At 44.6% G+C, this 15,035-nt stretch overlaps 1 protein-coding gene across 1 annotated transcript in view; it reads right to left on the bottom strand.

Annotated features, from left to right (window-relative positions):
- ANXA2 (annexin A2) overlaps positions 1–13,318 on the bottom strand; it is a 41,405-nt gene extending 28,087 nt beyond the window's left edge. The window contains exons 1-2 of the mRNA XM_033108926.1: positions 13,217–13,318; positions 2,456–2,514 (exon numbers count right to left, since the gene is read on the bottom strand). Coding sequence (XP_032964817.1) covers positions 2,456–2,503 — 48 coding nt within the window. The 5' untranslated portion in view covers positions 2,504–2,514; positions 13,217–13,318. The remainder of the gene's footprint in view (positions 1–2,455; positions 2,515–13,216) is intronic.
- Positions 13,319–15,035: the final 1,717 nt, after the last annotated feature.

Below are 15,035 nucleotides of genomic sequence, written 5' to 3'. Positions count from 1 at the left end.
GGTGGTCAGGCCACATGGCCCACATCTTCCTCATGGCAGCTAAGTTCCTCCTGCTCGTCTCTCTTCTCTCTGTACCCTCCCCTCTACTGTCTTTAACACTATCTATCCCTTCTGCCTACTACTGTCCCTAGGATTTTTTTTCTTGTGGCCTTTTAAATGACACCCTTTTCCTTTCACGTGCTTTCAAAGCCCATTACCCTTCCTGATCAGAGGGACCCACCCCACACCACCCCACCCCACCCCAGCGAGAGGGAAGGGCAACAGCCTGCTTCTAATCAGTTCTCTTTTCCGAAGTGTCAACTTCCCTCTTTCTTTGAAATGCTCTTGCAGCTTTCCTCCTCCCTGCTACCTAGTCCCAACGCAGAGGACAGACAACAGAGGATGGACCATGTGGTTTGGGGTGGCTGATGGCCAGGGGAGCCATCCACCACTGCCCCACTTTCAACGTCAAGGTTCCCCATCCTGTAATGCCCCCCCCACTCCCTCCACCCCCCAGGCCCATCATAATGTGATGACTTTGCTTTGGCTCAGTTTCTGGAAAGAGTCAGAGGCTGAGGGGCCCTGACTTACCTCTCCACCCACAGGCACCCCATTACAGGCACCCTGGCTCCCAAACCAGTTGGTTTTATCAGCAGTGAGGTTCTAAAGTAAGCAACTAAGAAGCCATCCTCTGAAATGTCTCCCAGGACAAGCCAGAGATCAAAGTTCAGGACCGGACAAAATGAGCCCGTATGTGCTTGTGACCATCTTGGCCAAATAGGAAATCCAGTTAATATTTCTAACTCTGAAACACAATGGATTATCAAGGTATTTTCCATCTAATTTCACTACTTACACTTTCCAATTGAGATTAACTCGATGGATTAACTCACACATTCAGGAAAAGGGAAGGACAATGTGCTGTTTTGAAATACTAAATACTGTATCTGCTATGGTGGCTACAAAATGGGGATGGAAATCTAAGGAAAACCAGCCTTCTGTTTGTTAACAATGCCATCGATTATTTACAAAGGCAGGCAGTCCGGTCGTTGAGCCGTATCACATATGGTTTAATTTACCAGGCACAATGTCACCTTATTCCAAAACAGTGAGTAGAGAAAAGTTTTGCATAATTTTACAGTATCTCTGGAAACAAAATTAAATAGGTAGAACTGTAAAATCCACTTGTCTGAAAAATCAAATTACTGAGGGAAAAGGGACTTTCCTCTTCCTTTAAAATATTGGGGCATACATGACATTTTCTGTTGTATAAGTCTCATCTTCACACGGAGAAATGCATCATACTAGAGTACGGTAACTTCAGGGGCTACAGGAAAGGTCCACCCATGAAACCTGGTACTAAAAACAACCTAATGATAGGATTCAGTAAAGAAAAACATCCTTGAGCTCCTGGACTTGTCTGGAACTCAATGTGCAGGTTGTCTTGTTGGCAACAAGTATGTACAAGTTCCAAAAGGAAAGATTCAAAATACATAGGCTTTATGCGCCATAAAATGTGTGCTTGCATGGACGTCATCCATCCGAACATTTGGATGCCGTAGACCATACAGAAGGTTCTGTATCACATGATCCAAGCTGCTGCCAACCTACTTCGAGTGCTTCTTTGTATTATAATTTAAATGAGAGCATATTTTGAAATAGCAGCAAGATATACCTACAAATCAGTGTCACTGCTGAGTTTTTGTAAAAGCCATTTTGGCCAAGGTGACTGAAAGATGTATGATATTAGATATTTTACATATTGTACATGATTCTGAAAGTATTTGCAACGACTTATAATGCCATATATAGTTTAAAATTTTTAAACTAACACAAAGAAGCAAACACATCAGGATTTCCAGGTTCACGTATTTTCTGGGAAAGACAAAAATAATTCTTAGCTCCCTGATAGCCAGAGCAAAAAAGGAAACATGATGAATTAGAGTTCTTTAATTATTTAATTAAAAAAGAAAAAAAAAGAAAAACCATTCTAGCCTTGGGAGAAAAGCTTTCCCCGGTACTAAATTTAAACTACACAAAACAAAACAAACGTATAAGTTCTTGTCTGGAATAAATTTCTGGACACTAAGAAGTCCAAAACACTCAGGGTCATTTTTGATATAGCCAACCATTAATAAAATCCCAGGGCATGACATTAAAAGTCACGTATCATCCTAACAATTACTACCACTGACATGCAAAGTATATAGCAGGAAAACTTCTAGGCTCCCCAGTGTCACTAGTGTCTGTTCAGTTTTAATGTGATGCCAAAAAACTTTCCAGTACCAAAACATTTCTTTCAAATAGAACTACTAAGAATAGCTAAGGTAATGAGGAAGAAAGGAGAACCAAGAGGAGAAATGATTGTCTAAATTTGGTCCCAATTTCCTTAGATGTACAAAGAAAGGCAGTAGCACAGTTATCCAGAGAGATGTTCAATTTGCAAAAATGACACAAGTGAAAATGATATACTTACATCACCCTCCAAGCTGAGCTTGCACAGGATTTCGTGAACAGTAGACATTTTGCAAAAGGCTGGGGAGAAAACAACAAAAAGTCTTTATGAAGAGGCTTTCCTTCCCCCCTCAAGCAGTGATTCATTATACTAATCTCTACTTCTTGGACCATTTCATCTGAGGATATTAGAGTAATTTTTGCAAAATAGATGCAATTCACGTCTTATGATTGGGAAAATTAAAGCTTGGTGATGGTTTGCCTTAGGTTTGGGATGGACTACTGAGCCAGCCAGACATTCTCTTGCTCTGTTTGACTAGAACCTGGGGAGGCTGATTTGTGAATACACAAACAAAATGCTCCCTAAGGCTAATGCAACTTGTTCAAACAGGATAAAACTGGGTCTTCCACTACTCATAAAAAGTGATAAACTTGTCAAACCAGCTACAACTTCTGTTATTTCTCACCGGTAATTTAACATATTGAAAAGGGCCTGAAAACTATGGGTGTGAACTGAAATCAATAGCATTTCCGTGCTGGCCCATTCCTAAATGGGACACTTTATTACTATCTGTAATTATTTTCTTAGCTCACCAATGCTTAGAAGATATTAAACTGTTAATGAGAAAGACAGTGGATAGATTTTCTGACATTAACTCATTCCATAAAAGAACGATCCGTGTATTTAAGATTCAATATGGCTGAAATGAAGTCATCTTGCAGTTAATACACTTATTCCGGCTTGGCACTCTAGCCTGATGAACTGGCTTTCCAGCTTTGCAATCACACAGTTCTCGGAATCTATACACTAACCCCGGCCAATAAAGAGTGCTCAACTGGCATTAAATTTCTCTCAACTGAGACAAGGCAGGTCATTCAGCAGCATCATCAACCCCAAAATAAAGGAAATAGAGCAGAGCTGCATCCCAGAATAGTGGAGACGACACTGAATTGCAGCTACTCCTGCTTTGGTCTCTTTTTGCTTAATATTCTCTGATCAAGGAAATTGTGCCCACGCAAATTCAGCTTTCTCTTCCAACAATTTGCTTTGTCTAAACATTTTCATAAAACTGGCTTTGAGGGAGTATTTGACATAGTCACTTGCTAACGTATCTGAAGGCTTTGGACTAAGCAGATTCCAGGCTCTGTGTGGAGTGTAGGAAGGGAAATGTAAGAGCAGAGGATTGGCCTTGATTTGTGGTTACAGATACACTTCTGCAAGATTTTCATCCTGCGCTCTCTCCTAGACCAGTCCTCTCTCTTCTTGACGCTTACAGAAGCTTTTTAAGCACAGCAAAAAGAAAATCACAGCTGTTCTAATTCCCCTCATTCTCACAACTTTCAGAACCCCTCCCCTGCAAAAAAAAAGAAATTGTCCCACTGCTGGAATATAATCCTGACTTGCAAAACGTCTTCCTCTACAAATAAACTGTGGCACATCCAGCCAGTGGAATAATACTCATCACTGAAAAGAAATGGGCTATCAAGCCATGAACAGACATGAAGAAACCCTAAAAGTACATTAATAAGTGAAAGAAGCCAATTTGAAAAGGTTGGGTATACTGCATGACTCCAACTATAGGACATTCCGGAAAAGGCAAAACTAGGGAAACAATGAGGGGATCCGTGGTTGTCAGGGATTAGAGGAAAAGGAGGAAGGGATAAATAAGTGGCACACGGAGGATTTTTAAGGCGTATGAAACTAATGGTGAAACTATTGCGTACGACACTGTAATGGTGGATACATGGCATGAGACAGCTGTCCAAACCCACAGAATGTACAGAATGTACAGCACCAAGAGTGAGCCCTACCGTGAACTACGGACTTTGACTGATAATGATGAGTCAGTGTAGACTCACCGATTGTAACAAATGTCCCACTCGGGCGGGGGCCATTGGTCGTGGGGGAGGGAGGGTGCGTGGGGCTGGGAATATATGGAAACTACCTGTACTTCCCATTCAATGTTTCTGTGAACCTAACACTGCCCTAAAAAAAAAAAAGTCTATTTCATTTTTTAAAGTTTTGCTCTGTAGCTGGACTGCTACCAGCGACACGTGGCTATTAAGCATTTGAAAAGTATCCAGTCCACACCAGATTCTGAAGACTTAGTATGGAAAAAGAATGCAAATCTCTCAATAATTTTTTATTTCATTATATATTATATTTATGAAGTGTTGGGTAAATTGGGTTAAATAAAAAACTATTTAAATTCAGTTTTACCTATTTCTTTCACCTTTGCTAATGTGGCTACTACAAAATTTCCAATTGCATATACAGCTCACACTGCCATGTTCCAATCCTAATCCAAAAACCTGTGAAGTGGCTGGGTCCATTAAAGACTAAGTTTGAGAGATTTCCTGTCAAGACAGACAAGTTTGTGAGTCTACTCAAGAAATCTCCAATTTCAACTTGGGCCAAGAAACATCCCAAAAGGTGTCGTCAGTATCCTGCAGCCCGAGACTTACCAACAGAGATGAATCGTCTAGTACACTGAGCCACCCAAGCCCGGCTTTACGATCACCCCTGGAGCTTGATTGCAACGGGACTAGGTCTGCAGTGAGGGATAAACTGTGGTCACCTCCCTTGCAGAATTCTAGTCCCCACTGTAAACAGCTAAGAAATTAAAATGCCAAAATAAAACAAACAAACAGAGGACCTGAAAGTCTGAGCTGCAAACAGGGTTGTTCCCACCTACAAAGAAGTATGGATTAAATTCCACTTATTTATTAAACCAGGTATCTCACATTGATTCTCTTATTTAGGAACTCTCAACCACTGAGGCACAGTAAGTTTTTACTGTGTAGTTCTTTCAAGTTGTCTCTCCAGCTCTGAGCACTGGCTTTGAAGTCAGCTGCCTAACCAAGTCCCACATGACTGTACAAATCAAAGACAATCTGTTATACACGCTCCACTCAGGTTCATTCTTCCCTCATAGCCACAACACATTCAGGAGACCCAGAAAACAGGTTTTTAAAAAGCCCCACACATCTTCCTTTCCATTTTATTGTCCACAATGGTGCTGCTCTTTCATCAAATCAGTTCTGCATGCCACTATCAATCAAATTTCTGTATTTGATCTTGTTCAAAATCCATCCGTCTGTGGCATTCTCTTTCTCCAGCTCAGTCCAGCCCTTAAACATTGGCATGGCAACCCAGCCTCACTGCCCTCTATCTACTCCGCAGCAAAAGTACACTTGGGCCAAATTGTTACTGGCTTCTCTCCAAACACACTGTCCTCCCTGTACTCCTTTAATCCCCGTCTCCTTGATTCATGTTTCCTCCCCCATCTCACCTTCAACTCTTCTTCCAGTTTTAGGGACCCTGCTCATTCCTCAAATCACCACTACTTTGGCATCTGCTCTAACGGGGTGGTTATAGGCCCCAATCCACAGGGCTCTCCCCCACCTTTCAACGCCAGCACTTCCTGATGCCACCACATTCATCCATTGAGCAAAAGTGTACTGAGCTCCGGCCATGTACCAAGTATTCAAATGGCAAATGCTGAGGTCCAATTCAGTGCAGCAGGGATTATGTTTTACCTGGTCTTCCCCATAGTCTCAGTTCCCCCACAGATTCAAGAATGTCTTTGCCTTCTCTAGAAACAATGAGTTGCTATTTTGCATAATTAACATTTGTATTTATATTATTTATAATCATTCTGCAGAAAAAGCAAAAATGTCAATACCACAAAGCAATATTCATGAAACCTGACATTACTCTATGCATGGCTTTTGTGTCCATATACCCAGGGTGCCAAAAAAATGTATATAAGTGGACACTTTGGTCAACGTTGCTCAAGCAGTTCACCGTAATCAGAAGTATCTGGACGCGGATGGTAACCACTTTGAGTACCTATTGTAACTGCATTAGTCAAACATGACTTGTATTCATCTTTTGTTATCAGTATATATTGAGTATCACAATTTTAATAGTTTTCCTTTCTTAAAATGTGTATACATTTTTTTGGCACCCTCTGTATTTCCTCTTTTGTGCAAGCTTAATGGCAAACACATTTTCACCTTAGAAATAAACTATGGCCCCTGTTTCTGTATTATATCCAGTCCTCTGGCAAAGCAAAGTCATTTCGAGGATGATTGATTAGCCTCTAGAAGAAATAGTTGGCTTTGCCACTCATGTTTATTAAAACATTAGCTTAATCTAGTTCATTTGATTAATGAGAATGTGTCAGTGCTGCTACTCTTGCAAGCGGAAAAAGAAAGTCCTTGCAGTGCTACTATAGAGTACAAACAATGGTAACATTCAAGTAATCCCCTTACAAGCACACACTTGCCTGCACTGCATTAGGGCTGTGAGAGACACACACACAATTATGAAACGCAGACCCCGCCCTGCAAGGACCTTCCAGGTCTCTTCTCTTCTTGCCCCAGTGAGACACTTGACAGATTAGCCCAGGTCACTTAGCGAATAGCAAGACAGAGCCAGAATCTGGATCCTCTGACTTTCGGGTCTTTGCCCTTTCACCTTCACAATGGTTCTCCATTCTAAGAGATTAAGACACCAAAAGGAAGATTAAAACACCAGGAGTGAGGTCAACTAAGAGCTTAATGGGTAGGTAAGGTACTGACTTAGTTTGAAAGGGGCAATCAATCATCTCTGGAAGTCTGGCCAGAAAAAGATGGGGGAAAGCCTGGGGAGATGGCATGGAGAATGTCCCTGGGTGGTGAGAGAACAAGAGGACAGGCTTAAAACAAGCCATGTCTGCTGTGGTGCCCTGTGGAGGGCTTCTGGATGGTGCCAATTTAAGCTTGGCTATGGAAATACTGGAGGGCCAGAGAGCCAGAGGTTCGTTCCCAATAGAGTATCTGTTCACCACAGCATTTGTTCTGGAGGCTGAATTTTCTTATGGAAAGCAATAGCTCTGCCTTAGTGTACCTATTGTTTTGAATGAGACTAAAATTAAGTCTACGTGCCATGAGACAATCCTACTCCCACTGACTTCTCAGCATAGTGTGAAATTCATAAATGCATTAAAAGCAGAACAATCACTCTTTATCTGGCAGACTGCTCTACAGCACATGACTACACCACACTTTCCAACACTTCGGTCTCACCCAAATCTCCAACTGGTTTCAACTTGCAAAAAAGAAAGAAAAAAAAAAATCAGCAAATTCAATCTGTTGATGAGCACCATTACATACCAGGACCTTCCATTCCCAGAGAAGGGCTGGGTTACTAGACAAGATAATTAAAATAGTATTTTATCAGGGAAAGTTTTTCCTTGGAAACAGAGAGGTACAGAGAGACTTACTGAAAGAGTCACACCCACTTCAAACTGGTTTGAAATAATGCACCACGGGGTGGGAACATAGACTCACACAGCTCCACCCTAATGAAGGGAACAGAGCAGTTTCCTCTGCCCTTGAAAATATTAATAAATAAGACTGTTAATTCCTGACTGAAAAAGCTCTTAGAGCGAAAAGTTAGCCATTAATGAAAAACTGTTCAAAAACAAGTAATTTACAGTTAGCAGAAGGACTATTTTAAAGATAATTTAAAGGTCTGTCCTTTAAAAAAAAAAACCCTATAGATTGTTTTGTATTTCATTGTTTCACTTCAAACACATCGTTATAACAAAAATAGTACAAGTGAAACAGCTTTAACTCCCCACCCCAACCCCACCGGAAAGTAAAACAAAGTTTGCAAACATGTTGAAACAAACAAAAAAAGTAAACCTAAAAGTCAACACTTCAAATAGTAAAAATAAGTTCTACTGAAATGAATTAAGAACCAGCTCCAGAAAGTCCCAAATATTAATTCACACAAACAATCAAAAACATGTTGCAACAGGGCTGGTCTGCACAAGCGAATCTGAGTACAATCCAGCAGTTTCACGGACACACCCACTTCATAGTTTAAACGTGGAGTGTTGATGCATCACCACAAAACACATCCCTAGCAACCATGATGAATCAATCAGGGACTGGATGATACAAATGAGGATTTTTAAACCAAAAAATGGGTGGAGGTGGGAGTGTGGAGAGTTGGGCTTCCCCACCAAAGCCCTTACTGTGCAAAATCCTGAGTCTAAAGAACCAGGCTAGAATTTGAAATCAAAAGGGGGTGAAAGACATGCACAACTGGGGGCGGATGGGGAGTTTACACTGTACTCCACTCTCCCCCACCCCCACAAAGCACACTTTTCTCCTTGGTTTTATGGTCCTGATTTATGCCTGAGTCACAGGGCCAAGTCACTCTCCAGAAATCCTGGAATTCTGCCCAGCAGCCTGAACACACTGGCAGGATGGACACAGCGTCACTTGCTCTGGCCTGTCTCTTTTGCTGTCTGACCTGAGTCAGTATTTGTTTGCTACTTAAGACACCGTGCAGCCTTCTTGCTCTCAGCGCCTGATAAGGGGCTGCAGTGGGCAGAAAGAGACCAGCAGGAAGAATGAGGTCAGTTAGCACGAAGCATTCAGGGTTGGGAAGTCAAAGCCTTCCTATCCACAACCCAATTTCAGTGGCCCTCGTATTATATTTCCAATGGGGCCCTGCTGCCAACAGAAAAAAGTCTAAACTCAGCCTTCAAGACCTCCACACTCTGGACTTTACCTACTGCTCCATAAACACCTCCTACACGCATGCACACACGCGCGTGTGCACACACCCAAGTACCAAAGTCGGATTGGACTGCTTGTTGTTCTCCAAACACACTCAGCACAGTCCTCCTACCCCTAAACTGGGTTCTCCAAGTTCCCTCCACTATGAACGTTCAATCTTGATCAGCCAGCACCCTCAGACTTCAGGACACAAAAAATACTGTTACCTATTTTCCTGCACCTCTCCCTGCTCTGTGCTGGTCACTCTGGGTGTGTCTGTTAAACATGAGGGTTGAGTGTATACCGACAGTCCTCTATCCTATCCACCCACAGGGTTTGTCTTATCCATTCGTCTCCTCCTAGGTCTGTGCACAGTGCCCAGCACACACGAGGCATTCAGTCACATTTTTGGATGGTTTACACACAGACGATTTTTCCACATGCTGTTCTTTTTTTCTTTTCCAATGAACTCTCCTTCCTGTTTTCTCTCTTCCTCAGACGACATCTCAAATGCAGTTCCAGTTCCATACATTCAGACCTGGAGGCTTCCATTCCCAGCTTCTGTGCAAATTTTTGCAAAGCCTGGTAAGGTCGCTTCTGGGCAACCTCTTTCGCATCATGATACGCACGCCAGGTCTGCACCCCACCTCTGTACTGTCAAGGCCGCTTGGGGCCTAGCTCATCCACTGGACAATGTGGACATGTGGAAATGCAACCTACGTCTTTTCTGGCAGGAAAGCCAAGGAAGGATATGGAAAGGAGGGAGGATTGACGGGTGGCCTTGGGACTCTGATTTCCTGAGCTGTGAGTGTGTAGACTGGGTGTGGGAGGGGAACAAAGGGCAAGGATTCCAGTCACAGCCATTCCTGTAGGTCACAACTTTCCACACCAAGCCTGGGATTAGACTACTTGGATGCTATTGACTTTTGACACGACTGAGCTCCGAGGTTTAAAAGCTTTGGGGTGTACCCTAAAAGGGAGATTTGCCCATAATCTCAGGGAACCACCCAGAAGAACAAGCTTGGCCATCTCCTGGCCTTTACTGCTGACTCCCCACCCCTACCCCCCAAACACACAAAATACATGGGGACGGCCTCTGGCAATAGAAAGAAAAATATGCCAGACAGTGAATGGGCGGAAAAATTTTTTTTAAAGGACTGGAAGGAATTTCCTGTGATGTAGCCTAAAACTAGGGTAGGGTGTGGCACCAGGGAAAATGAAGGGGGAAGATTCTCACGTCGGAAAAAGAGGAGCATGCCACTTCTTTTGAATTCTCACAATCAAATCTGAAATGCTGGTTAAGTCACAATAACTTTATTTTAAAAAATTGTTTAATTAAAATTTATTGGGGTGAAAGTAGTCAGTTAAGTTACATAGGTTTCAAGTGCACAATTTCGTAATACATCATCTATATATCACACTGTCATGATAACTTTAAACAAGTTTCCCTAAAGCAGGTTAAATATGAAGCTCAAGTCTCTGGAACAGCTGGATTAAAGGCGAAAGGAACCCCAGCTAAGTCTGGAAACTAACATTAATTTGGGAAAATGTAACATTCAAAATCCAATTACTGACTATACAGTTCCCTTATTTTGTCTATTTTTTATGTTTTGTTCACTTCTGTATCCGCAGTGCCTATAACTATTAGTAAAAATAGTAGGTGCTTAGCATTGTGGAATGGATGCGTAAAGCACATCAGTAGAGCCTGCACTCCTCTGTGACACACCCACCCTCGATGCATGAAATATGCCTCAGCAGGCGCAGAGCCCAGAACAAGCACAGAGTGAGAACAAAGGCCTGTGACAATGTGTTAGTGCCTGAGTCTAGGCCCAGTGGTGCAGGAAGACCTACAGCCCTCAAAATCAATAGCAATTACAGAAAGATATCTACCTAGCCAGCAAAATGACTTAAATCAGAAATTGGTCAGGAAAGTAATGGCCACAACTGCAGGCCTAATGTCAATCAATACAATCCTTTTAAGAGTTCAGACGCAGGATATTGAATATTGAGACGCCAAGCCCAAGGTCCTGATCAAAGCCAGTGAGTCAGCAGTATTTCCTGGGCATTTACCCCAGGCAGGCCACTTGGCCTGCAAAATCCAGGCTGTCTCCAATTTATAAACCCCCAACTGAAAAAAATTCACCTGGATGGTTACACCCTCCCATTGCAGATGAGATGGATCTTTTTGGAGAAACCCCTTCAAGCTTTTACAGAGTAGGATGGACTTAGGAGAAGGGAAGAAAGTGCTACGTGGGAATGTCTTACTATTGGGCCACAGAGGACACCACTTCAAAGTCTCCTCTCTGAACCTGGCCTCATCTAAACTCTTTCTCCATATTGCCTACGTATTATATTATGCGGCTCCTTGGTTCCATAGCCTTTTATTCTATAATTACACATCTGTTTCGGTTAACAAGGTTTTCTTGTTTTTAAAATAACACAACTCCTCTGGGTTGCCCAGGATTTGAGGACCAACCAATCATTCCTAATACTCAATGTTAATACATAATAATGAATATTGATTCAATTTGCTAGTCTCTAGCTGGGTACCCTGAAATGGGAAAGAGGATGATAATGCAGAACTGGATAAGCCTGGGTGGCTTTTATCAGATGTCAGGAAAGAGGGTCTCTAAAGAGGCAGAAGGAAAGCAGAGAAAAGTGGAGACGGGGCAAAGATATAATTTCCCAATAAAAATAATTTAATCTAGGCCAACCTTAAAACGAATACAAGTTCCAGAAAAATATTTCAGTGATTTATTTTTCCTATCCAGGTATCCCTCCCCTCACGCTTCCACCTTTCTTTCCTCCATCACCCACACCCCCAAATTCCGCCTATACTATCAGTACTTAGAAAACAATGCTGGTTAAGCAGGGGTTTCTGGGCTAGCCTGGGAACCTAAGCACCTCCTATAACATTGTTTCAGTAGGAAAGTGCATCCTGCATTTTAGACCACCAAGTTCCAGACGGATACAGTAGCACACACTTTTGAACAGAATCTGTAGGAGCTCAGGGGCCCAGATTCGTGGAACCCAGACCTTATGGTTCTTGGTAATGACCCAAGGTGCACCCATACGGCCCGTACTTTTTTAGATTCAGAATACCCATAGTTTGAAAATGACAAATCTTAACACAAAAATGACACTACATTTTTACGGCACTTAATGTTTTCAGTGTGTTTCACGTATTAATTTTTGAATGTTTTTTGAAATTTTCGGTAATAACCCTATATGAATGAAGGAAGAATGGGCTAATTCTTAAGCCGCTTTCATAGATAAATTAATTCATCCACACCTTCTACCCTCTCAACAGTCAGTTGTGGGAGTCCAGCCCTCCCACACCAGGCGCTGGGACCCACTTCACAGAACTGCAAGGAGAGGCCCAGAGGCCACGCCCTTCTCTGTACCTTAGATCCCTGAGTCACCGTCGTATAATCTCGAGTAACAGTGACAATCCTCCCCACAGAAGCATGGAGGACACTTACTTCCTGATGCAAAAGTGGTCAACCAAGGGGGAAACTCTCTAGATACACGGAAATCAGAAATTGCTCTCTTACAAGATAATATAGACAAAGGAAAATGAGCTGAGGTTTCTGTTTTGTTTTGTTTGGGGGGGGGGATTACTACTAAAAACTCCCATCCTTTATCCCTCGCCCCCACCCCCCCCCCGCCCGGAGTGCTTCCCTCCAGCTGCTCGGTTCAAGTTCCACAAATGCGCATTTGTTTCAAATAAAGTAACTTGCAACAGATGGGGATTACCTTCTAGATGACCGGAAAGCTTTTGTTAAACGAGGAGGTAAGTGCCCCGGATGAATGCTCCGCCTGGAACCTGCGGCTCCGGGAGCGGCCACACCCTTGTCCCCCCCACCAGCCCGCGTCTGGAATGCGGGGCCTCCCTCGGTTCCCCTCGCCTGCGCCGCCACGCTGGACTTCCAGGGAGCACTCGGGAGAGTGGGGGACGCCGGACCCCGTCCCTCGTCCCTGCACTCCCGACGTCAGGGCACAACCGCCTCCCCTCACTCGTGCCCAGGCCACCGTGCCACGGCGCCCCGTCTCTGCAGAACTCCTGTGCGGACCGTCCCCCCAGACCCCTCGCCTGGATGCCTTCCCGGATACCCGTCGCCCGAACTTCTCTGCAAGGCCGTCTCCTTCCCTGCCTCTCTGCGCCCCGCTAGCGCGGCGGCCCCGGGGCCATAGCGGGCGGGCGGGCAGGACGCGCCCTGCTTACCTGGGCCGAGCGCCGAGAGCTGCAAGCGTCCCCAGATGCCGAGCGGAGCCGGCAGGCCTGGGTGGGGCTTTTATAGCCGCCACATCCTCACTGTGCGGGCGAGGCCAGCCCCGCCCCGCCTCCCCCTTCCCCTGCCCCTGCCCACTCCCACCCGGAGTCAGGGTGACTCACCCTCACCCGCCCGCCCGCCAGTAAGGCTGGCCTCGCCCTGAAACGTTCCCCGCGCCCCGCCAAGCTGGAGGGGGCCCGGCGCCCACTCCCTTGCTCTCCGTTGAGGCGCCCCCGAGGCTCACTCGAGGCCCATTATCGACTTTGTTTCCTCCTCCCTTCCTCATTTTACTTCTTGAGCACCACGTGTCGTTCTCAGTACTGGTTTAGGTTAATAAATTACTAAGACTTTAGTAGACTCGGAGCTTGGTTAGTCACTTTTTTTTTTTCTTTTGGCATCAATGCAATGGAAGGAAGAATTGTTCCAAGAAACATGTGGTTCCCCTGAGCTGGGGCCACTGGCATCCAGCTCCCCATTACCGTCTGCAAACATGTTAGCTTAACCTCTGGCCAGCAGTTCCCCGGAGGAACACCGAGGGGCGGATCAGTGGGGTCCTGCCCCCGCAAAGACTGGCCCGCCCAAGCCTCTGAGCAGTAGGGAGGTCGGAGCCAGGTTTGGGGTGGAAGGCAGAAGCCAGGAACCAACATCTCAACCCTGGAGGTGCCCTTTCGCAGAGAGAGCTCTGCTCAGCTTCCCTCCGAGACTCTGGGGACTCGCTCGGCGCCCCGCGAATGGGGTAGCTCTGCGCATCCTCCTGGCACGCCTTCCCCGGCTGGGTGGGGCCGGTGGCTTTGAACCTCAACTTCCAACAAAGAAGTTTCCTCCCTTTCTTCTTTCACAACTGTCATGCCCCCCTCCCCACTCCCACAGCTGCTTAGCCAGCTCCCTGGCTTGGTCTTGCTCAGTTTCTCTCATCTTTCTTCCCTACTGTGCTTCCATAGGCCACAGTGGCAACATGTAAGCAAACATGTTTTTGTATGTGACTGTGCACTGTATTCAAACCTCAAGCTAGCAGGAATGTATTGCTAAGAATCCCAAAGACCTCTCACAACGCCTTTGAATCCCCTTTTCACACTCTCTTCATGCAGTTCTTTCTCCTGTCTTGATGCTTCTGTGTTTTAATCTCCCATCTAAAAAAGATTTTATTGGGGAAGGGAAACAGGACTTTACTGGGGAACAGTGTGTACTTCCAGGGCTTTTTCCATCAAGTTGTTGTCCTTTCAATCTTAGTTGTGGAGGGTGCAGCTCAGATCCAGGTTTAGTTGCCATTGTTAGTTGCAGGGGGCACATCCCTTGCAATGTTAGTTGCAGGGGGCGCATCCCTTCCTCCACCACCCATTGGAGGAAGTCAAGGAATCGAACTGGCAATCCTGTGGTTCAGAGCCCACTGGCCCATGTGGGAATCGAACCCGCATCCTTCGGCATTAGGAGCATGGAGCTCCAACCGCCTGAGCCACTGGGCCAGCCTCAATCTCCCATCTATCTTGACGTTCATTTTTACTTTCTAGTTGAGTATCATTTCATTCCTGGGAATCAAAAAATGATAGCAAGGCCAAAAGACATTCGTTGCCATGCCAGTGAGCTGCAAAGTCAGGGGCCACAAGCCGGGTCTCAGGACATTCAGCACAGAGCTCATTGTTACCCAGGTCTTTCACTTGGCATGTAAGAGATAAGCACTATCAGAAGGACAAATAGAAAATAAAGCAACTCTTTCGATACAATTTCTGATTTACATCGATAGTTCTTCAATTTAGGCCAAAAGAACTCCAG

The sequence above is a fragment of the Rhinolophus ferrumequinum genome, chromosome 6 (genome assembly GCF_004115265.2).
Source record: "Rhinolophus ferrumequinum isolate MPI-CBG mRhiFer1 chromosome 6, mRhiFer1_v1.p, whole genome shotgun sequence".
Taxonomy (NCBI): domain Eukaryota; kingdom Metazoa; phylum Chordata; class Mammalia; order Chiroptera; family Rhinolophidae; genus Rhinolophus; species Rhinolophus ferrumequinum.
The sequence above is the reverse complement of the archived record's forward strand: the minus strand, read 5'-3'. Positions and strand labels throughout refer to the sequence as shown.